Here is a 23,382-nt window from a genome sequence, read left to right as displayed (position 1 = left end):
GCCTGAAGCAGCTCCAATGCCTGACATCACGGCAGAAACAGTTGCTCGTACCTTTCTTGCTACCTGGATTAGCCGTTTCGGTGTACCATCAACGGTGACTACCGATCGAGGCAGACAGTTTGAGTCAGCGCTTTTCACCTCTGTCACATCTCTACTGGGTTGTGCGCGTATTCGCACAACTGCGTATCATCCAGCATCAAATGGCTTAGTGGAGAGACTCCACCGTCATCTAAAAGCAGCACTCGCCTCGCAGCCTCACGCCGAAGATTGGGTATCACACCTCCCTATCGCGCTTCTCGGCCTGCGTTCAACACTTCGGCCAGAACTTGCCTGCTCTGTAGCCGAGATGGTTTATGGCTGCACACTCCGTTTGCCTGGTGACCTCGTCAGCCCCGTTACTACGCAGAGTGTTTCGGATCCATCTTCTTTCGTCCAGCGTCTGCGGGTTTTCATGCAAAACTTGCGCCCATCACCAACTTCAGCTCATACTAAGAACGACGTTTTTCTGCCGGCAAACCTACAGACATCTTCACACGTTTTTGTTCGTGTCGATGCGTCTCGCCGTGCTCTTCAGCCTCGCTATGACGGTCCTTTCCCAGTCATCAAGCGTTCTGAACATCATTTTACAATCCTGCGTAATGGGCATGAAGACACAGTCAGCATTGAAAGGATCAAGCCGGCACCCATTCTGACAAGCTCAGTCTGACCATTTTTTTTTCTTCAAGTGCCCACGGCCACTTGTCTGCAGGGGGGGCCTATCTGTGGCATACTTTTCTTCTTCTTCTGGCACGACGCACTTGGGACATAAACTAGTAGTGGGTAGTCTGGTGGAGAAAGAAGAAGTAGTTGGAACAATGGCGGAGATACAATAATAAACCGCGCTGTGTATAACCCACCTCTTACAGTAGCGTAAGAATAAGCATGAATTCAGGTAATCTGAATTTCGAATGCGGTACATTGTGATCCGTATGAGTGCAACTATGGAACGAACATGACTACGGCGTATATTTGTGGTAGGGTTTAAACTGTAGATCAACACAGAAGTTTAAAGTTTGACAGAAGGCTGTCTGGATGGGATGATACATGGTGAAGGTAGAAAACCCGAGGTAGAAAACACCGACCAAAGCAAAGATTTAATACACACACACACACACACACACACACACACACACACACACACACACACACACACACACACACACACACACACACACACACACACACACACACACACACACACACACACACTCACACCACACACACACACACACACACACACACACACACACACACAAGGAGCCTTGTTCACAAGTGAAATGAAAACGTGTGTACGAGAAGTTTGCTTTAAATACGCATGAATATATCACGCGGGCAGCACGCATATACTGAAGGTAGATTGCCATCGCTCGTGTTGAGAGTGCGCGGAGTGGTCTTGAGTGACTCAAGGCAAAGATGTCGTGACAGTCATTTTTCTCAAGCGCGAACACGTCATTTCCTCCAGTCGATTGCTTATCCCCCTCAAACGTGCCAAGCCAAACCACCCCCTCAAACGTGCCAAGCCAAACCACTGAATTTAACATTTCCTTTCTTCACGTCATAAACGTCCATGTGTGTGTGTGTGTGTGGTGTGTGTGGTGTGTGTGTGTGTGTGTGTGTGTGTGTGTGTGTGTGTGTGTGTGTGTGTGTGTGTGTGTGTGTGTGTGTGTGTGTGTGTGTGTGTGTGTGTGTGTGGTGTGTGTGTGTGTGTGTGTGTGTGTGTGTGTGTGTGTGTGTGTGTGTGTGTGTGTGGTGTGTGTGTGGTGTGTGTGTGTGTGTGTGTGGTGTGTGTTGTTGTGTGTGTGCTGTTGTGTGTGTGTGTGTGTGTGTGTGTTGTGTGTGTGTTGTGTGTGTGTGTGTGTGTGTGTGTGTGTGTTGTGTGTGTGTGTGTGTGTTAAATTTTTACTGTGGTCGGCGCAGGAAGCGTGCTGTGCAACACGGAAACATGCTGTACGCCATTTCATGGTCTTTCCTGTACTTAAACCCTCACTGGTATTCATTTCGGTAGCGCAAAAAAAAAAACAGAAAAAAACGACACAGACACAAAAGAAGACACGTACAAAGGCCGGGCGCTAGACGATCAACTGACTTCACTGCAAGGGAACATACAAAAACCGTTGGACAGGCGCGCAATCGGCGACATCACACTACGAGGGGCTCTTTTTTTAATTTATTCAATTTTTTTTTTTTGCGCTGCGGAAATGAATGCCAGTGATCACAACCAACAATCTCGCATTACCGTCTTAAACCCTCACCTGTGCACTTTAAGCTACCGCAGCTGAGATTGAAGTATGGCGAGAAGTTGAATTAGCCGACACTTTACGTGTAGACGCCACGAGATATATACCTGCGACCAAGACGTGATAAACAGCCCAGACTGCCATGGACAGGAGCGAGTTACTGCGCACTCAAGCTCGTCTGGGCAACGCTGATCTGGGGCACTTTGTTTATGCCGCCTACAGTATTTCACACCATGATTGCAGACTTCATCGAGCGTGTTGAAGGTACCAAGACGGCGACAGCAAAAAATGTTAAACTTCTTTCCTTCATCGCTTCTCACATAAACGGGTATGATAACAAATGATGTTAGTCGGATGTTTGATATATATACGCCCAAACACCCATATTGTAAAGTCCAACGCAGAGCAAATACTGCAGATAACAATGCATTGCACAAATCATGACGTGATTTATTTTTCTGACACGACCCATCTCGCACAATAGCGTAAACTTGAGCATGAATTCTGGTAAACACGCGATATACGCAAGCAAATAACGTACTGAACAGAGAATGTTGCTTACCTGTATATCACATTTACTACTGTCTTCGGCCAACGTAACAACTGCTGCAACACGTTCGACAATTGCCAGTCTCAGGCAAGCGAAGAATCAGCAATGCAGCTCGTTGCAACGGCCGCGCAGCGCACTGAACGTCCACGTTGCAATGCCTCGTGGTTGATTTGTGGCGAATCGCGTACGTTTACGAGTGTCCTTGCTTACTGTTCACCAGTTACACGCCACTCACAGAACATGATTAGACCAGGCACGTCACCAAATCGCGGAGCGTAAAACCTGGTTAAGTCGATGGAACGAAGAGCAGCACAAGCACGACTTCCACCACCGCACCAACCGCCTCACATTTGAATGCTCTTCCCAGCGTACACCTCAAGCTGTGCAACGCCTAGGAGAGAAGACGCCGTCCCTGGTTCGACTAGGTTCGACGAAATTGAAGCGGCACCTGGAGGGCGCCACATTTGTGACTCACCGCTAGCTCCCATATCTCTCCATGCGCCATCACTGGAGCGGCTGTCGCACGCTATTTTGTCAACTTAGCGGCATCTTTTTCTCCTGTGTTGGCAAACGGATAAGGGTTAGGCGTGTTTGGTGCTATGTTGTGACCTGACGTTTGCTGTATTAAATGCGAAGCACTTCTTAGCGAACCTCAGGTTCTTTGGGCGTTTCTATCTACGTATCTATCTATCTATTTATCTAGCCGCCTACGTCTGGACGCCCTCGCGATCGTCTCCATAGGTTGTAATATACCGATCTTCGCACAGCATAGGATGAATGCATGACGAACACGATTCACTGGTCATGACATGAATTACGCAAAATACCTGTCGAGTACGTCACGAAACGCTTTCTCTCAGTCACGTGTGGCACATACCCGCATACCGGAGTTCATGTTATGCGGGTATTGCCACAGGTGATAACAGAGTCTCAGTCAACGCAGTGACCGCGAACATACATATTCACACGGAAAGCAAGTGATAATAATAGTAATTGTTGGGGTTCGACGTCCCAAAACCACGATATGATCATGAGAGACGCCGTAGTGAGGGGCTCCGGAAATTTTGACCTTCTGGTATTCTTTAACGTGCACTTACATGACACAGCAGATGGGCCTCTAGCATTTCGCCTCCATCCAAATACGACTGCCGCAGCCGGGATCGAACCCGCGACATTCGGGTCAGCAGCCGAGCACTGTAACCACTACACCACAGCGGCTGACGCAAGGAAAGTTAGGGAGCTGAAAACAGCACCAGTGGAAGACGGTGGGCTACCATCCACTCGTCCACGTGGTCCGCAACGTCGACCACGTGAATTACGCGAAAACCGGAGTCAATTCTTCCTGTAATAACTCTGCCTAGAGGACCATGTGCCTCATGATTACCGGTGACTTCAGCATTGATTTATCAAAACCCAACAAAGCCTGGTTCTTAGACGGCATGAAAGACGGCTTGGATGTGGACAGGGCATCACAAGACCTCGATGCCACTTCCAGGACAGGAGGCATCATAGATCATTTCTTCTTAAGGGCCATCCGCGGTTTCCACCATCTCTACTATACCTCGCATTTAACTAAACTTAGACCGTTCGTAGCCGCGATCACTAACGGATTCGATAAGAAGCAGGGGCGTAGGCAGAAATTTTTTTCGGGGGGGGGGGGGGGCACCTCCTTGATCTGTAGTGGGGACGAGCAGGCAGATGTGGTCGAGTGTCATTTTCTGCTCTGTATGCTATGGCAAAAAAAATTCGGGGGGGGCACGGCCCAGGTGTGCCCTCACGTGGCTACGCCCCTGATAAGAAGTCCTGTCCAGCTGCTGGTGCTTCCTGATCACGGTGATGATGACCTTATTCAATAACTGCCAAGAACCCCTTCCACACATGCACACGGGTTCGTGAAACGTGCGTGCGTGTTCTCCGTCATAACGGACAAGTATAAGCATGGCAACTATAACGCAACTGTAACAACTGCAACTGTGACTGTAACGTACGTGCAGTGCGCCTGCTCGTGCCACTCGGCTATGTATATATCTAAAGAAATTTTTCTGAATAAAACTTAGTTGCGAGTAGCGCCTGTCCTGTGCATCTGTGTTCCGTCATTGTCCTATTCGAATTGGCGCTATCCAGTATTGAATAATATAAGCACTACATATCAACTTACTGCGTCTGCTGTCGGTAACACCTATGTTGCTGTTGGCATCGTTAAGCAACTGTAAACAGCTGGTTATATAACACCTGTGAGATTCTTCAAAATATGTGTGTGCGTATACCATTTGCACATTTTTCTAGCGTCATTCTGTAACATTTCGCTCAATGTGAAAAATTTCGACACAGTCACCTTCCTGCGCATGCTTCGCATAATATCGATTCCCACGGTACGTGGGATCTGCCGATTTTTTCACGGCCACTTAATTTTAACGCTGAAAATAAAATAGAGAAGACAACAAGGAAATTTGGATATATTGTATCACGAGTCTTGCAAAATATTTTTCTCGCGCCACGGAATGGTTGTTTGATCGCATCGCTAGTTTCATTTTGTCGGTTGTCGTGTGCTCGCAGTACTATATCGTGTCGCCATTTGCAATCTGATGTATCCTCTTCTCCACTATTAGCGAAACTTCACGGGGGCAAATGAATTTTAAAAGCAAAATATATGTAAGAAGCAACTTAAGAAGTTGTTTATCACAAACATTTAGCCATTTAACCAACATAGACAGTATTTCGTTCTTGTGCGTCTGCCCATGCCTGTGCGGATTTTATGCCACTTCCTAAATTACGTGTTTCGGAAGCGGGCTCACTTTATTGAACTGCAGTTTTTAACTCATACCCCACCATCGCTTGCCACAGTATCCCGCAATGTAAAATCGCTGCTTCTATGATTCGCTTTTCTTCTGGCAAGACCCGTTCTGTGTACACATTATCCCCTGTTCAGTTGCTAAAGCCAGCCTTGAAGAAGGCTTTGCGCAAGCCTTTATATTCATTATGGCACTTCGCGACGCCAGTGAGCGATCAGGACCTTACTGTATCGCAACTGTCTTTGTCTATAATCGCACAATCCAGATCGCGATGTGACAGAATGATCAATGAACTTCCAATCCATAGTCTATAGGCCACCTGACGGCTGAATCACCGCGCTTTGAAAAGATACGATCTAATGGTTACAATGGACATCGCGGTGCTTTAGGCCTTTGAAATGGCATGCTACTGTCAGTGTAACCTCTATGTGAGAGGGAAATGAAGAAAACACAAAGATAAAATTGTTGTAACAGCCACGTAACTTATAAATTATAAGTTCCTTGCTGTTTTATTGTAGTCGTAAACGTTACGGTGATTAGAGTGTACTTGGCTGTGTGTCTACTGTAACATCGTTTGTGGTGTAAGGTAACTCCTCGTCATCATGATGTTTTCTTGTTACTCTCAAGAGACAGCGCATTATTTGGAGTTATGTGGTGGATTGCACAAGTAATTTCTTTGTAGAGTATACAGTCGTCAGCAAAAAGTCTTATCTTCATGTGGATGAGCTGTGCGTCGTCCCCGTTATTAGGAGATACATTCTAAAAAAAATTTGGTACTGCATACTGTTGTTTGACACTTATTTTTTGTTTTTTTCAGAGTTATTCTTGCTTTGTTCGTCATAACTGTTTTGACAGCGACTTTCTGTGACATCGCATTGAGCCGCACAAAGGATCAGGGGACATCCAAGGAGAAGCCAGGTACGAATCATGCCGTGGTCGGTCCTCGGTTTTGAAGCGTTCGTCGCGGCGGAAGGAAATGACCAGCTACTGCTGCGCTGGAGGCTGTCATAACAGCATCATCGGCCACGACACACCATCGCATACGTTTCCTAGAGATGGCAAGCGGCGTAGGCTTTGTATGTATACGCGCTGCTCAGCTATCACGCCAAGCCTGGACACATTTAAAAATGGGCTTCCTTTGCTAGCTCGGAACACTTCGGTGCTACACTTAGCTGCGTCTGAAAAAAAAAAAAGAACAGTATGGGATGGTGCCGCCATCTAGCCTTTATGCGCGCAAACGAGGTTTCTTTTTGAATATTCCGTGCTGTCCATCTTGACGAAGCCAACCGGTTTCGATAAATTCAACCTGCAAATGTCTTGTGCCAGCGTGGATATGACAGAGCTATGAAACGGCTGAAAAATTCCACGCATTCGTTCTCGCAAAACGAACTACGCAGCGGCCGACCGCATAGGAAACACAAAGCGACGCACTACGAGGCCTCGATTCATCCGTATAAATTAACTGCATTTTTGTCTCAACGAAGCTGATGAAACCACGCATCCGTTGTAACATTAACTTATCTACTGCTTCCGCTGCACGTTAGACCACGTTGCTGGCCCGGACTGCCTGATTGGTCCGCGGCCTCCTGCTCTTCGTCGCTTAGCATAGGAGGCTCGTATACGTAAGAAGTTATATTTGTTGGCAACTTGTAATGGTGTGCATCATCACAGGTGAATTAATCGCTGGTAGAGGGACCACGACATGAATGCATACTGTGCAGCTGTGTGGCGGCGTGCGCGCTTTGAAAGACGCCAGCCGGCCGGCTTGCTGTCGAATGAGGGTGTCAGGACGTCACGGCTTCCAACTCGCGTAGGCCGAGTGGCATGGGCCACATTCACAAAAACGTAAAAAATAAGACCACCCGCTGAAAAGTTCCATAATTAATCGAAATCGCCATCTGCGAAAAGGGTATTCAGGCGAGCCATTGATGGGGACTAATTATAGGGGCTAATATATCGATCTAAGAAAGGCTTCTAACACAATCATTGCATTTAATAAAAAAGCTGAAGCATTTCTCCGCCACCGGACCACGTGCCGATTTTTCCGCTGCTATTTGCCTAATGGTTCCATTGTTGTCTGTATAAATGAGCATTACTCGGCTAATATATGAATTACTAGCGCTGTTCATGTGTATGAATATGTCTATTATCTACACTCAATACGGACAGCACCAACGCTAATGGATTCCTCAAAATACATGCTTGCTTCTTTTGAGATACAAATAAATTTCAAATAACATCGATGTCCTCTTTAGAAACAATAGCGCACGTCTTGTTCTTTGCGCTGCATGCAAATCCCATCGCAGAGTTTCTTCACCTTATACATCGTCGTTATTCTCAGTGTTGATAGAATCGAGTTAATTAGCACCGACTGGAATTAATGCAAGGGCGTCGAGGCGCAACTGTTTTAATGCGAAGGTGCTTGTCGCATCTTCTTGAAAGTGTTACTGTGCTTCGTTTGGTAATCTCCCACCGATGGCCGGTGCTACGCAGCAGTGTTTTGAGGAGATTAGAGGCGCTGATTTCTGGAGCCCATTATGGATAGCGGCGCAGCGGTCCTGTGGGCAGAGGGCAGTCAGAGCAGAAAGGCATGCGAGTAGGCGACTGCTATGTGGGTAGAACTGGCGCGCAATTCACTTGTGAGATCTGCAAGGCACGAAACGCCTGCTGCATGCCGTACGGCAAGCATAGTCGTTCACCGGGACTACAAAAGTATGTGTTTTTTTTTCTTTTAATCAGGATGTAGCACGCAACACGCTCTACCATCTCTATTTACACCGCGATCGCTAGTACATATCTGATCTTTCATTTTGTATCGTTGCGAAGTGGGGTATCCACATGCTCTAGTGCAGGGGTCGCCAAGTTGCGGCCCGCTGGCCGCATGCCGCCCCCGGGGCACTATTATGCGGCCCGCGACGCGACGTCGGAATCACCCCCCCCTCCTTTTGACACTTCCTATGTAGATTGTAAAGGTCCAATCTCAAATGCTGCTTCCTATCTCGATTGTAAAGACTCGTTCGGTGCTAAAGAAACATGATTTCTATTCCAGTTTCGTGCATTATTGTCAATTCGCCAATTTTTTTTTCTCTTTGCCTGATTTTCCCCTGTTTTTCCATCTGGCCCCCGCCCTGTCGGCTCTATGCAACTCAGCCCTCCGCCGCAAAAAGGTTGCTTACCATTGCTCTAGTGTACTCGATTTCACAGCCCAAGTGAAAAAAAGAGTTGCCGGAAAAAAAAATTCAAAGGCATTGAAACATCTTTATTAGGCAAGTTTTGACCGTTTTCAGGCAAATGAATTGTAGGTAACTGTGTTTTAACTCCAGTTACGTTTGTGCAGCTGGTTCTTTCTAAATTGCCTGTCCTTTTTTTATTTTGCAGGCGAACTGCTACAATCGTTCCTGAAGTTATCGATGCCGCGAGTTACCAGCAAGCTGTTTAAAGTTGGAAATTCTAATACAAGTCTCAAGGTGTTCAACGGCCTGCGGATATGTGGCGTCTTTTGGGTGGTCACTTTCCATACGTACATTTATCCGGACATCGGCACATACCGTAAGCATAGGAGTAGACCGTTGATCTCCGCTCGAGTTAAGGCACCCGAGGGTGACGAATCAAGAACAAAGCAGATTTTTTAACAATTAGTAATTTGTGAGCTTTTACGCATGCAAACCACAATATGATTATCACGCATAGCATAGTGAACGACTCCACGTTAATCACCACTTGAGGTTCCAGAGTGCACCGCAAAGTAAACGGGCATTCTTACATTTTGCCCCCATCGAAATGTGGCCACTAACGCCAGGGATGGCCTTCTCGAGCTTAGCAGCGCCACACCTTACATTTTAAGCAACAATGTCGGGTGGAAATTTCATACTGTTTTCAAAAAAACCTTCTCACTGTAAGGGAATTGCCTACGCAGACGAGGCAATGTCCAGGCGGACCCACTTTGCCACTGCTAAGGTTTCCTTCAGAAATTGAAAAAAAAAAAACTTTCTTTTTGGGAGTTTCTTTTCACCTTGCTTGTCAACTAATACGCATCCTCTTACGAAGAATACGTTTCACAAGTTTCGCCATCGCGCCTGCATGAACGCAGAAGCCAGAGAATACGACCGGAAGGTCCTTTATGATGCATTCCACCATGTTGTCGCCTTCCGACCTGGTCACGAGGTGTTGACGCCTGCTCGCACTCCGGCTTTGTGCAAGCTGTTCCCGCCACGGTTAGTCGGGCCATACGTACTTTTCGACCAGACGTTGCCCGTGTGATGACGAAGAAGTTGTTGTGTTCCGCTCCCAAGGACTCTGTCGGGACGGGCGCGCTGGCGCCTCAATGGCGGGCGCCCAGTGGCGGGTGCCCAGGTGGAGGGTGACTAATGGGTCTCGCAGCTCTATGGAACGCGGTGTTCTGGGAGCTGACCCTGGCGTCCATGAGAAACTTTGCGGAAGGCCACTGGACTGGTCAACTTTCCGAAACGCAGTGCTGGTGCTCTTCGACGCGTCACCAACGGAGCCACAGTGCGGAGCGGCCGTGGAAACGTCACTATATATTGTGCGCGCACGTGACGAGAAGCCCATACCGTGTTGTGACGTCAGGGTACAGTAGGAACCGAAACTAGGTTTTTAAAACATACCGTAATTACTTTTTCAGGGCACACGCGCGCTTAGAACTAACTTTTCTAGGCTCTTGAGGGCTTGACCTTTCATTTGAAGCAAAAAAACGACAAATGAAAATATTCGTGTCAGTACCCCTTTAAAGCTTTTGTGCGCGAAGAAGTTGCTCGCCAGCTCTCGCTCATCCCTAACCTACCGGAGCGAAGTACGCCGCTCAGTCCCGCACTACAACACGTCATACAAGACCAAGTGTCTGAGGGCCTTCCACCAGAACTGGCGCCACCAGTCACCGCACCGTTGACGTACGCCGTAGCAGCAGCACGACCACGACAACCGACGTTCCGCGTGCCGCCTCCGCTGTCTACTCCTGCTTACGCCAGCACGTCGCCACGACCTCCAGTCCATCGAGTCGCCAATTCCTGGCGCACAGCCGACAACCGGCCGATCTGCTTTTCATGTGGTCTACCCGGACACGTTGCACGCCTGTGCCGGCCACCGACCACTACATTCACGTGACGACCCACGCGCATCCGAGTACAGCCACACGTTCTCCTACGCTTCAGACCGCGAGTTGCAACTTCCGCGACCAAGCCTTCGACCAGCTTCTGACCGCCGTTCTCCTTCTCGTCGTGGTCGCTCGCTCTCCCCGATGCGTCGACGTCCACCTGCAAACGACACGGAAAACTAAATGGCATAGTTCGCGAGGCAAGAACTGCGTCATCGTCGCAAAGTGCAAGCCCTCTCTTCCGCCGCGGAATGTGATTAATGCGGTTCTCGAAGGTGTATCTGCTCTTGCTCTCATCGATGCGGGTGCCGCAATATCTGTCGTCGCCGAAAAACTGTGCCGCTCAATCCGAAAAGTGACGACACCCTTCTTCGGTCCCTTTCTTCACACTGCCACAACACAGCCCGTCCAGCCTGTTGTGGCGTGTAGTGCCAGACGTCTCATTCAAGGAGTGCCCTACACAGTCGAGTTCGTCGTACTTCCGCACTATTCTTACGAGATTATTTTAGGTTGGGATTTTCTGTCCAATCACCAAGCCCGTCATGGATTACGCCCGTGCAGAAGTCGCCTTCTACTCTCTGGACGATGCTCTACCTGCCGACGGTCCCCTTTCCTGCGCGAAGTTGGTCATCACGGACGACACCCAAATCCCTCCGCACGCTACTGTCTTGGCACCTGTATCATGTTCCGCTGCCTCCGGCGCTGCCGCGCTCTTCACGCCTTCCGCTGCTTTCGTTCATCGCCACCTCTCACCGCTACCAACCGCTCTGCTTACCCTTCAAGGTGGTGCGACCATAGGTCGGCACTGTAAGAGAATACTCACTCACACTCACTCACCCCAATTTTTTCAGCCTTCGCACTCACTCACTTTCATACTCACGCCTACTCACACTCATAGGCACTCACTCACGTTCATACTCACGCCTGCTCACACTCATAGGTACTCACTCACGTTCATACTCACGCCTACTCACACATATAGGCACTCACTCGCGTTCATACTCACGCCCACTCACACTCATAGGCATTCACTCACGTTCATACTCACACCTACTCACACTCATAGACACTCACTCACGTTCATACTCACGCCTACTCACACTCATAGGCACTCACTCACGTTCATACTCACGCCTACTCACACTCATAGACACTCATTCACGTTCATACTCACGCCTACTCACACTCATAGGCACTCACTCACGTTCATACTCACGCCTACTCACACTCATAGACACTCATTCACGTTCATACTCACGCCTACTCACACTCATAGACACTCATTCACGTTCATACTCACGCCTACTCACACTCATAGGCACTCACCTCACGTTCATACTCACGCCTACTCACACTCATAGACACTCATTCACGTTCATACTCACGCCTACTCACACTCATAGGCACTCACTCACGTTCATACTCACGCCTACTCACACTCATAGGCACTCACTCACGTTCATACTCACGCCTACTCACACTCATAGGACACTCATTCACGTTCATACTCACACCTACTCCACTCATAGACACTCACTCACGTTCATACTCACGCCTACTCACACTCATAGGCACTCACTCACGTTCATACTCACGCCTACTCACACTCATAGGCACTCATTCACGTTCATACTCACGCCTACTCACACTCATAGGCACTCACTCACGTTCATACTCACGCCTACTCACACTCATAGACACTCATTCACGTTCATACTCACGCCTACTCACACTCATAGACACTCATTCACGTTAATACTCACGCCTACTCACACTCATAGGCACTCACTCACGTTCATACTCACGCCTACTCACACATATAGGCACTCACTCGCGTTCATACTCACGCCCCATCACACTCACAGGCATTCACTCACGTTCATACTCACACCTACTCACACTCATAGACACTCACTCACGTTCATACTCACGCCTACTCACACTCATAGGCACTCACTCACGTTCATACTCACGCCTACTCACACTCATAGACACTCATTCACGTCATACTCACGCCTACTCACACTCATAGGCACTCACTCACGTTCATACTCACGCCTACTCACACTCATAGACACTCATTCACGTTCATACTCACGCCTACTCACACTCATAGACACTCATTCACGTTCATACTCACGCCTACTCACACTCATAGGCACTCACTCACGTTCATACTCACGCCTACTCACACTCATAGACACTCATTCACGTTCATACTCACGCCTACTCACACTCATAGGCACTCACTCACGTTCATACTCACGCCTACTCACACTCATAGGCACTCACTCACGTTCATACTCACGCCTACTCACACTCATAGACACTCATTCACGTTCATACTCACACCTACTCACACTCATAGACACTCACTCACGTTCATACTCACGCCTACTCACACTCATAGGCACTCACTCACGTTCATACTCACGCCTACTCACACTCATAGACACTCATTCACGTTCATACCCACGCCTACTCACACTCATAGGCACTCACTCACGTTCATACTCACGCCCACTCACACTCATAGGCATTCACTCACATTCATACTCACACTTACGGGCACTCACTCACGTTCATACTCCCGCCTACTCACACTCATAGACACTCACTCACGTTCATACTCACGCCTACTCACAGTCATACGTACTCAATCACGTTCATACTCACACCTACTCCTACTCATAGGCGCTCACTCACGTTCATACTCACGCCCACCAACACCCACTGATGGGCATACTCACGCCCATACTCGAGCCCACCGACACCCACTGAAGTTCATACTCACGCTTCCTCACACTCATAGGCACTCACTGACGTCCATGCTCACACGTCACGACCATTGGTACTCACTCGTGTTGATACTCACGCCCGCTCACACTCATTAGTTTTCACTCACTTTCAATAACACCTCTCACACTCATTGGTACTCACTCACGTTCATAGTCACGTGCACTGACTATCATACCTACTCACTCACGTTCACACTCATACGTACACATACTCATAGCACTTACTCACGCTCTCACTCACATCTACTCGTACTCACTCGCGTTCACACTCACGGCATCTCACACTCATAGGCACTCACTCACGTTCATACTCACGCCCACTTACGCTCATAAGTACTCACGTTCACACTCAAGGGTACTCACACTTATGGGCACTCGCTGACGTTTATACTCATACCTGCTCATACCCATCGGTACTCACCGGCCCATTCACACTGGTAAGTACTGACTCACACCTACTCACACCGGTGCTCACGTTCATACTCACATCTACTCACAGCCATTTGTACTCACGTTCACTCATGTCTACTCACTACCATGGGTACTCACTCACATTCGCACTCACACCTATTGCACTGGCATGTTGCCTTCATACTCATGCCTTCTCACATCCCTCGTCACTCACTCATACTCACACTCACGCCTTTGAAATGAGTCTACTCATGAATGAACATGCCAAGCTTTCCGCTCCACTCACACTCACATGCGGCCCCTGATGTCCATACTGAAGTACACTCCCGTTCACAGATACTCGCGTTTACACATCTATTAGCTCCCATCTTCGTTCATTACCACTCACACCTACTCAACCTCGCCGGGTCTCATTCACATCTCTCTGTCACACTGGACAAAAGTTTTGCGTGCATTCGCATCTAAGATGATCATCTCTCATATATTCTCGTTATATCCGAACGTGCAGATTTGTAAGTTTGGAATGGATAGTCTCAGGGACAAACCGCGGATGTTAAAACTGGTTCAAGGAAAATGTGCTATGTATATGTATTATTATTTTTTAAATCTGAACTTTGTTCAGGCAGACATTGTCTGGGATGAAGGGGCTAAAGGCACATGCAACTGCCTGACAAAGGCCCCCCTACCCATACATTGCTCAGGGGATGTCATATGGGATGTCGGGACCGCGGAAACTTTGTTCGAATTAACCGAATGCCGAATTATCGAAAGTATCAAGGAAACAATAAACAAGTGTCTATTACATCAATGCATTCGCATTTTCTTGATGACCACATAAATTCATGGTACATATCTGGCATAAAAGCAATGCAAATGCCGCAAATTTCTTCATTCGCAACTCCGTTCACAATGTGACCGCGGCTCAAGACAGCCGTGTCTTAACACTAAACGTGATCTGCCCCCCTCCCTTATTACGTACCGCCACCGCCACCACGCGCACATGAAGATAACTTCTGCGCCGGAAAAATGATCGACAAATGATCGTTCGTTCATCGTAATGTCGTAACCGCATTTTATACCAGCATGCGCACTGCGGCTGAATCTCTTCACCTTCAACAGCTTCCACTATGTTCGAGTTGCGTGACATTGCGCGTGCATTGCCCGAAGTCAAAACGAGGCTACTGAGTGCCGCATCCACTGTGGACGAAAGTTCGGTCGCTAAATTAAGACACGATCGTAGCGACCACACAGTTCCGAAGGCGCGTGCGCGGCCTGCACCCACAGTCAAAACGAAACTGCTCGGCACAGCATCCGCTGCTGAATAAACCTGGCTCGCTAATGCACAATAATCAACGGCTACTACACAGTTCTGAAGCGACGCGGCGGAAACGAAACTACTGCTTGTCGCAGCTTTGACCCGCAGTCGCCGCTGGCGCTATTGACGCGATCTTAGATATATCACCCACGCAGTTCGCGTGCGCCGAGCAAAATCGAAGACAAAGTAAGTAGGCCGCAGCCGTCGAAGTCTTTGTCGCCAACAACGTGATTATGCCTAGATCGTGGACGGCGACCACGCCTTTATGAAGGACCGCAGCCGTTTGAGTTGTTCGCGAATGCCGTTTTTTTCTCCTGTAAGTCGAACTCCAAGTCGAACCTCGGATTGCTTGGTGCGCTCCGACGATCGTCCAAATTAACCGGGTTGCGGGCAAATATGACCGAATTAACGAGAGTTTGATACCATTCAACAATGCATAAGCTTGCCGCGACACGTCCGAATTATCCGATTTGTCGAATAAACGAGGGGCGAATAACGACCTTTTAGCGTATAACCTTTCATTTTCGTCGACTGACCAAACAGCAAATGTATGGCGCGCTTATTTGCTAACTCCACCTTCACTGCTTATGCCAGGGGTTTAAAACTCACGTCAGCTAACGAGCCGCAGTCACGAAAATTTATTCCCGCAAGGGCCAGGACACAATGACGAAGGTAAGAGCGGGGAGCGGGTAGGAATAGTTTGTACAAAATGTCAGGCCATGCATAAACATGTTCCGCCGGTATGTCAGGGACAATTTTCTCCTGCCCCCCCTTCTCGCCCCTGAAAGTGCATTGCGCTTGCACCCTGCTCGACCAGTATAGCATTGAATGCTTAGGTTTGTTTTGTCGGCGAGCACAGTGAAAATGCAGCGCACAATCATGACGTCGAGGAAGAAGCACACCACCACAGCGCTGATCGGCCTTGTGCCACATTGTGATTTCTGTGCGCCACATCAGCGGCCGCGTTAATCCTTGGATTATGCCATTTTTGACACATGGCGAGTTGACGCCGCAGTATGGACGTCTGCGTTACGCCATAAAAATGTGTATCTAGTACATTGAATCGGTGTACTTCATATAAAGCTATTCGTATTAAGGCGAAAGACTTATATGCGTCATCAAGCGGGAAAAGTGACCTTTAATGCCATGTGACGCTCCCTCCTAGTCCTTTTCCTTCGTCCATGTACAAGCCCAATCAGTAAACACACAAACACACACACAAGATCACGGGAAATACATCATATCATCATTATGCGATCGCGTCGACCACCGCCACGGGACCGGCGAGGCTGCCATCGTCCGAGGCGGCAGAAGAAATGGCCATAGCTTTAGCAATACTCCATAGTGGCAACGAGGACACACTTGTCGTGAGTGACGCCAAGACGGTGGTCCGAAACTTTACCAAGGGATGGGTCTCCGTCGACGCGGCGCACATGCTGAACACCAGAGTTGCGGACTGTAAGTCCGGCGCGATCACCACCAAATCTCTCAAGTGATTCCCCGCGCATGTGGGACAGCTTGGCAACGAACAAAGACCCGACATCCCGTCGAACCACAACAAGCGCGCCCACCGCGTTTGCGAGACTGCTAACCCGCCGCGACGTGGACGAAAGGGCCGCGGCTGTGTGTCGCTCCACCCGTCACCCGGCTGTCCGTGGTGCGGGCACGAGACAGCCGACATGGCACGCATACTTTGGAAGTGCGAGTGCGGTATTCGCCGCCACTACCCGGATGAGGGAGTGTGTACCCCATGACGACTGGCTGAGCGGTGGCGAGCCGCCCTTCTCAGCCCACATCTAGTGGACCAAATCTGGGCTGTCCAGCGAGCCAGGGCTATCGCCGAAGACGTCGCACGATGTTCCCCGGACGACGGCTCCTGGAGGCCTAGCCTGGGCCAGTGATTCCTCGTTGGACTCTAAATAATTTAAAGTTCATTACCTACCTACCTCATTATGCGCAAGGGTCAAAAGGTCATCACAAACTCATAATTTATTAAGCCGAAAGCCTTTTATAAATTGCATGGTAAAATATAAATTGCATGGTAAAATAATCGCACCCGATGGCTTTGCTTTTGAAGCCGTCTTTGAGAATGCATCAGGGGCACTGTGAATCTCTTTCCTGGTTTCTAGGATATTCACGGTCCCTCGGTTCCTTCAAAGCCATCGTGCTGAGGTACACAAAACTTCTTTATCATATTGTCGCTACGTCAAGACAGAGGCTGTAACGCACAGAATGATCACGTCTTTTTTTTTCTACAATTTTTGCTTTTAAATACATGTGAGAAGTCTGGGATGCGTGAGAAAGTATTATGAAAGAAGTAAACTTACGGAGCAGCCCGACCTCTACGGACTACGAACTGGCACAGATACAGGTTGTCCTGTGATGTCATTTCCGGCTTTTAGTTTTCGCACTTTGCGGAGCATCAACGTGAAATATTTTTGCTATAGCCAAAGTAAAATGTAGTGATTAGTGATGCCGAAAATTGCGCTCAATCTGAAGAGAAAAAAAGTAAAGTAAACCGGCAAGAGACAGGCCAAGATAGGTACAGTCAGGATCAAACCAAATTTAGGATTTTCCCTGACAAATCGCACGATGCTTTAGAACAAGAAGAAAATATGGACGTGGAGCGATGAACAATACCTTAACTACACTGATTTACGAAACAGCAATTTGAAGGTAAATCACGAAGGCAAGCATTAAGTAAATTCTCCAAAACTACAAAAAATAATAAATGAACGACAACGCGTCAGTATTACTAACTCCCGTGATCAAGTAGAATTAGTAGACTGTAGAAACTGGAACACCACTATGCTAGTTGGCGAAATCATTTACTGTTGCTGAGCGCTCACTTATTTTCTCTGATAATATTATCTGGGTTTAATGCGCCAGAACCACGATATGATTATGAGGCGTGCCGCAGTGGAGGGCTCAGGAAATTTTGACCAGCTGGTGTTCTTTAACGTGCACTGACATCGCACAGTACACAGTACACAGTACATCAAAATGCGACCGCCGCGGCCGGTGTCGAACCCGCGACCTTCGGGTCAGCAGCCGAGCACCGCAACCGCTACACCACCGCGGCGGACTCTTACTTTTTCTGGTATTAGCAAAAAGGTTGCTCGTGGTGGTGTTGCACACGTCACCGGTCCCAGGAAAATTAATAGTCGAAACAGTATACTACACTCCAAGAAAAATAAAAAGACGGCAGATCCCACGCATTGCGGGAATCGATGTAATGCGAAGCAGCCAGCAAAGAGATGCATACACCGTCTTGTATGTCATTGAGGAAAATGCCTGTCATGGTTTTCATATTAACTCCTATTATTTATGTTCGTCACACAGTAACGTCGCGCAATACCAACTTCGGGGATCAAGCTAGCAAAACGGCCGCCAGCGCACCATGAGCGTGACACGTAAGTCATGCTGTACATGACATGCGTGTCATGATTTTCATGTTAACTCGTGTTATTTATGTTCGTTACACAGTCATGTCGCAAGATACCAATTCTGGTATATATCAAGCTAGCGAAACGGCCGCCAGCGCACCATGAGCGTGCCATGTAAATCATGCTGTACATGACATGCGTGTCATGATCTTCATGTTATGACTTGTCACTTGTGTTCGTCATACAGTCATGTTACGCCATATCAATTTTGGTGTACATTCGATTAACCAAGCGACCAGGAGAGCACAAAGTCGTAGGCGGCTAGATAGATAGATAGATACGCTCAAAGTCGCAGAAGTTCGCTAAGAAATGGTTCGCATTTAAAAAAAGGTCAAAAGGGGGTCACGGCAACCGACTCTCTTCGGTAATTCATTTGACCCCTTTTGGAAGGTAGAACCAGAAAATGATATTTTCTGCAAGAGTCAATTGTCACTCTTGCGGCGCGTTTCGATCGGCTAGCGTGTCGAAGACGCCGCCGTATGCATCATATACATCGCGTGGTCACGTGGCTGCCTGCCGCGGTTCACGCAGTTCGCGTACGCTGCCTGGCGCGGCGCCGGGGCTCGCCGTCGCGTCGGCACTGGCTATGCACGAATGAAAGCATTTCTTTTCTGAGAAATCGCTTAAAAATTTGGTTTCAGAATAAGCACGGCTTTGCGCCAGCATATTCCGACACCCAAGCGCATCCTCCGGCAGTCAGGGGCACGCCGTGAGCGGCTACTGACCGCATGTTTTAGAAACGTAACCCATCCTTCAAATACTCAGAAAACACATTCGAGTACGAGCACCCGAACGACACCAAGCGCGCGCAGACGCCGTCTACGTCGAGATCAGACATGTCATATGCTAGAATTAGCGCACATAACTCCCACAATCACGTAAACTCACTTGATTCTGTTATAGCGTCATCCCAGATGTTGGCGAACCACGAAAACAGCAAACAGAAACCAAGGAAAAAAGTGCACGGCGGGGACCGCTACAACGCGAGCCGTCGAAAGTATCTCGCTTTTTCACTTTACCGGCGAGGCGTGTCAAGCTTAATTGACCAACGCGTACGTGCTGGAAGCATCCTACTATATCTGCACCTGAAACTAGCATGTTTAAGCCAAGAAAAACCATAATATATAGTGGGTCTAAGCGTTCTGTAGACGGGCTTTTTTTTCACGTTCCCACGCGCGGAAGCACGCTGCACACTCAAGGTTGATAGAAATGTTGTTATGAAGTAGACTAAAGCGCATCTCAAAACGACACCTTGCACCTTCAGCAGTGCAGACACGATGTGCGATCAGCAAAAAATGACCCTTGATAATTGTTTGCATCGCTCATTTTATGGGAGCTTGTACAGCAAAGCGCATAACGGTGACAGCTTTAGTTGGGCATCCACAACAGCCCCGCGGACGCAGGCTGCTGTTGGAAATGGCTGGCAGATAATTTCCGCAGAGCTGCTGCAGACGCCCAGCTAAAGCTGTATAATTAGTACCTACGAAAGCAGTACACTCACCGTTAACGGGCGCACGTTGTCCGTGTCCGCGGCTCCATGAATATTCCGCCCTCCTAGCTTGACTTCGAGAACGGAGCCTGGCGTCAACGCCACCGAAGATGCGCATTTTTGATCGAACACAAAACTGTACGACAGGCAACTGACGCAACCCGCGCAACCGGCGCAACGCACAACGCTCTCCAAGAGACCGAGCAGACTGAGAGAGAAGGCCGAGGTGCGGCGCCAGCCCGGCTGGCTCCGTCGGCGAGGGAGGCGAGCCACCGCGCCAGAACGGCGCCGAACGGCAAACGCGCAATACGTATGGCGCATACGACGGCGCCTTCATCGCGGAAGCCAATCGAAACGCGCTTTAGAGAGTCCCGTGACTCCAGCCCAAATGCTCTCTTTCTCTTATCTACCTTCCAAAAGGGATCAAATGGACACCCGAAGAGTAAAAAAAAAGAGTTCTCTTTTGACTCTTTTTTTAGAGTGTACTCAGTTACTCACACTAATAGTACCCTCATGAGTGCTCACTCACGTTCAAACTCACGACTACTCACACTCATGAGCACTCACTCACGTTCATACTCACGCCTACTCGCACTCATTAGTACTCACTCACGTTCACACTCACGCCTGCTCACCCTCATGAGTGCTCACTCACGTTCACACTCACGTGCACTCACACTCATGAGCACTCACTCACGTTCATACTCACATCTACTCGCACTCATGAGTACTGACTCACGTTCACACTCACACCTACTCACCCTCATGAGTGCTCACTCACGTTCACACTCACGTCCACTCACACTCATGAGCACTCACTCACGTTCATACTCACATCTACTCGCACTCATGAGTACTCACTCACGTTCACACTCACACCTACTCACCCTCATGAGTGCTCACTCACGTTCACACTCACGACTACTCACACTCATGAGTGCTCACTCACGTTCACACTCACGTCCACTCACACTCATGAGTACTCACTCATACTCACACTCACAACGTTCAAATGAGTGTGAGTGAGTGTGAGTGAGTGCACTCATGAGTGAGTGTGCCGAGCTATGGGTGCGACTGACGTACCTGTGGGCAATCCATTCCCATTCCCGATTAGGTTGCTTCGAAGTGAATGTATCGGCACAATGGAGCCTTGCGAAACCATCACGTACGTTCGTGATGGTTCACCAGAGGTCAACGCCCTCTTCTGTAGTCCCCTGACTGGCACATCGGCTGGCGATGTTTTCAACCATATCATCGACGGTCGGTCTAAACTCTCAGCAACGCCATGACAAATTTCGCCCAGCTTTCGGCAGCCATAGCACTTGTCTTGGCCGAACATCAACTGTATGCCACCGGATCGGCACAGGTAATCACCCACCACTACGGCAGCGACCGTACTGTGTGTCGTCGACTGAACGCCGCGTCAGTGATGAACAAGTAGGTAACATACTAAAGCGCGGCGTCGTTCAACCGTCAGACAGTCCGTGGGCATCACCAGTTGTTTTAGTTAAAAAGAAGGATGGCACGATACGCTTTTGCGTAGGTTATCGTCGTCTAAAGAAGGATGACACGATACGCTTTTGCGTAGGTTAGCGTCGTCTAAGCAAGATAGTACGAACGGATCCTTTGCCCAGGATAGACGATGCCCTAGACTGTTTACAAGGTGCAGAGTTCTTTTCTTCCCTCGGTCTCTGCTCTGGTTATTGGCAAGGACATATGGATACATATGATAGGCCAAAAACTGCATTTATCACACCGGATGGCTTATACGTATTTAATGTGATGCCATTCGGCCTTTGCAATGTGCCCGCGACATCTGAGCGCATGATGGACACTATTCTACGAGGGCTCAAATGGAACACATGCTTGTGCTACTCGGATTATGTGGTGGTATTTGCGCCTGACCTCCCCACGCAATTTCGTCGCTTGGAGCAGGTTTTACGATGTCTCACTGAAGCTGGCCTCCAACTAAACTTAAAGAAATGTCACTTTGGGGCGTGCAAGCTGACCATTCTCGGGCATGTCGTATCGAAGGATGGCGTACTCCCTGAAGCCACTAAGCTACGTGCTGTTCAAGAGTTCCCGAGGCCCACGTCCGTAAAGGAGTTGCGCAGCTTCATCGGCCTTTGCTCATACTTCCGCCGATTCATCCGCAATTTCACCTCGATTATGGCACCTTTGACAGACCTGCTTCAAGGAGACCCCAATCTATCCTCGGGGTCTCCGGCTTGCGATCATGCGTTTGCGACGCTACGTCAGCTACTCACCACACCACCCATACTGCGCCATTTCGATCCAAGTGCTCCCATAGAAATCCACACGGATGCTAGCGGTGTATATAGGTTTTGGCGCAGTACTCACCCAATAAAAGCCCGGCTACCAAGACTATGTTGTAGCGTACGCGAGTCGTACACTCACAAGAGCTGACGCAAATTATTCAGTAACTGAGAAGGAATGCCTAACGATCATCTGGGCCATTACAAAATTTCGGCCTTACCTGTACGGTCGACCCTTCGATGTCGTTATCGATCATCACGCACTTAGCTGGTTTTCCTCCCTCAAAGATCCTTCCGGCTGCTTGGCAAGATGGACTTTGCGGCTCCAAGAGTACGACATCCGGGTTATCTACCGCTCAGGCCAGAAGCATGCCGATGCCGACGCTCTTTTGCGTTCACCTGTTCTCACTGACATTGCGAGTGTCTCCATTCTGGACAACTTATGTTCGCCATTAGGATCCATCGACATGGCTTTGGAGCAACGCAAAGATTCGTGAATTGCGTCTTTGATGGATTGCCTCTCTGATGTGCTCGCACGCCCGCCATGTCAAGCGCTACGCCGACAAGCCTCTCACTTCGCCGTCCGTGATGGCATCCTTTATCGCCGCAACTATCAATCTGACGGCCGCAAATGGCTACTTGTCATACCGAGGCAACACCGCGCTAACATGTGTGCTGCTTTCCATGCCGATCCACAGTGCTCACACGCTGGTCTGTTTAAAACCTACGCCGGACTACGTCTTCGATTTTATTGGCGCGGCATGTACACATTCGTGCAAAAGTACATTCGATCTCGTACAGAGTGTCAACTTGATGCGGAACAAACGAGCGCAATGGAACGGGGACTTAGACAAGAGGCACACAGGACAGGCGCTCAACTTTCAACTGAGGTTTATTGAGCAAACATGAAAAATCTTTA

The 23,382-nt window shown here is 48.8% G+C and overlaps 1 protein-coding gene across 1 annotated transcript in view; it reads left to right on the top strand.

Moving 5' to 3' along the window:
- Positions 1–23,382, top strand: part of LOC125757195 (nose resistant to fluoxetine protein 6-like) — a 252,488-nt gene that overhangs the window by 116,918 nt on the left and 112,188 nt on the right. Inside the window, exons 5-6 of the mRNA XM_049412547.1 lie at positions 6,436–6,536; positions 8,997–9,167. Of these exons, the coding sequence (XP_049268504.1) occupies positions 6,436–6,536; positions 8,997–9,167 (272 nt within the window). The remainder of the gene's footprint in view (positions 1–6,435; positions 6,537–8,996; positions 9,168–23,382) is intronic.

This window comes from Rhipicephalus sanguineus, chromosome 1 (assembly GCF_013339695.2).
Source record: "Rhipicephalus sanguineus isolate Rsan-2018 chromosome 1, BIME_Rsan_1.4, whole genome shotgun sequence".
Lineage (NCBI taxonomy): Eukaryota > Metazoa > Arthropoda > Arachnida > Ixodida > Ixodidae > Rhipicephalus > Rhipicephalus sanguineus.
This window is presented reverse-complemented; position numbering and strand designations above follow the sequence as displayed.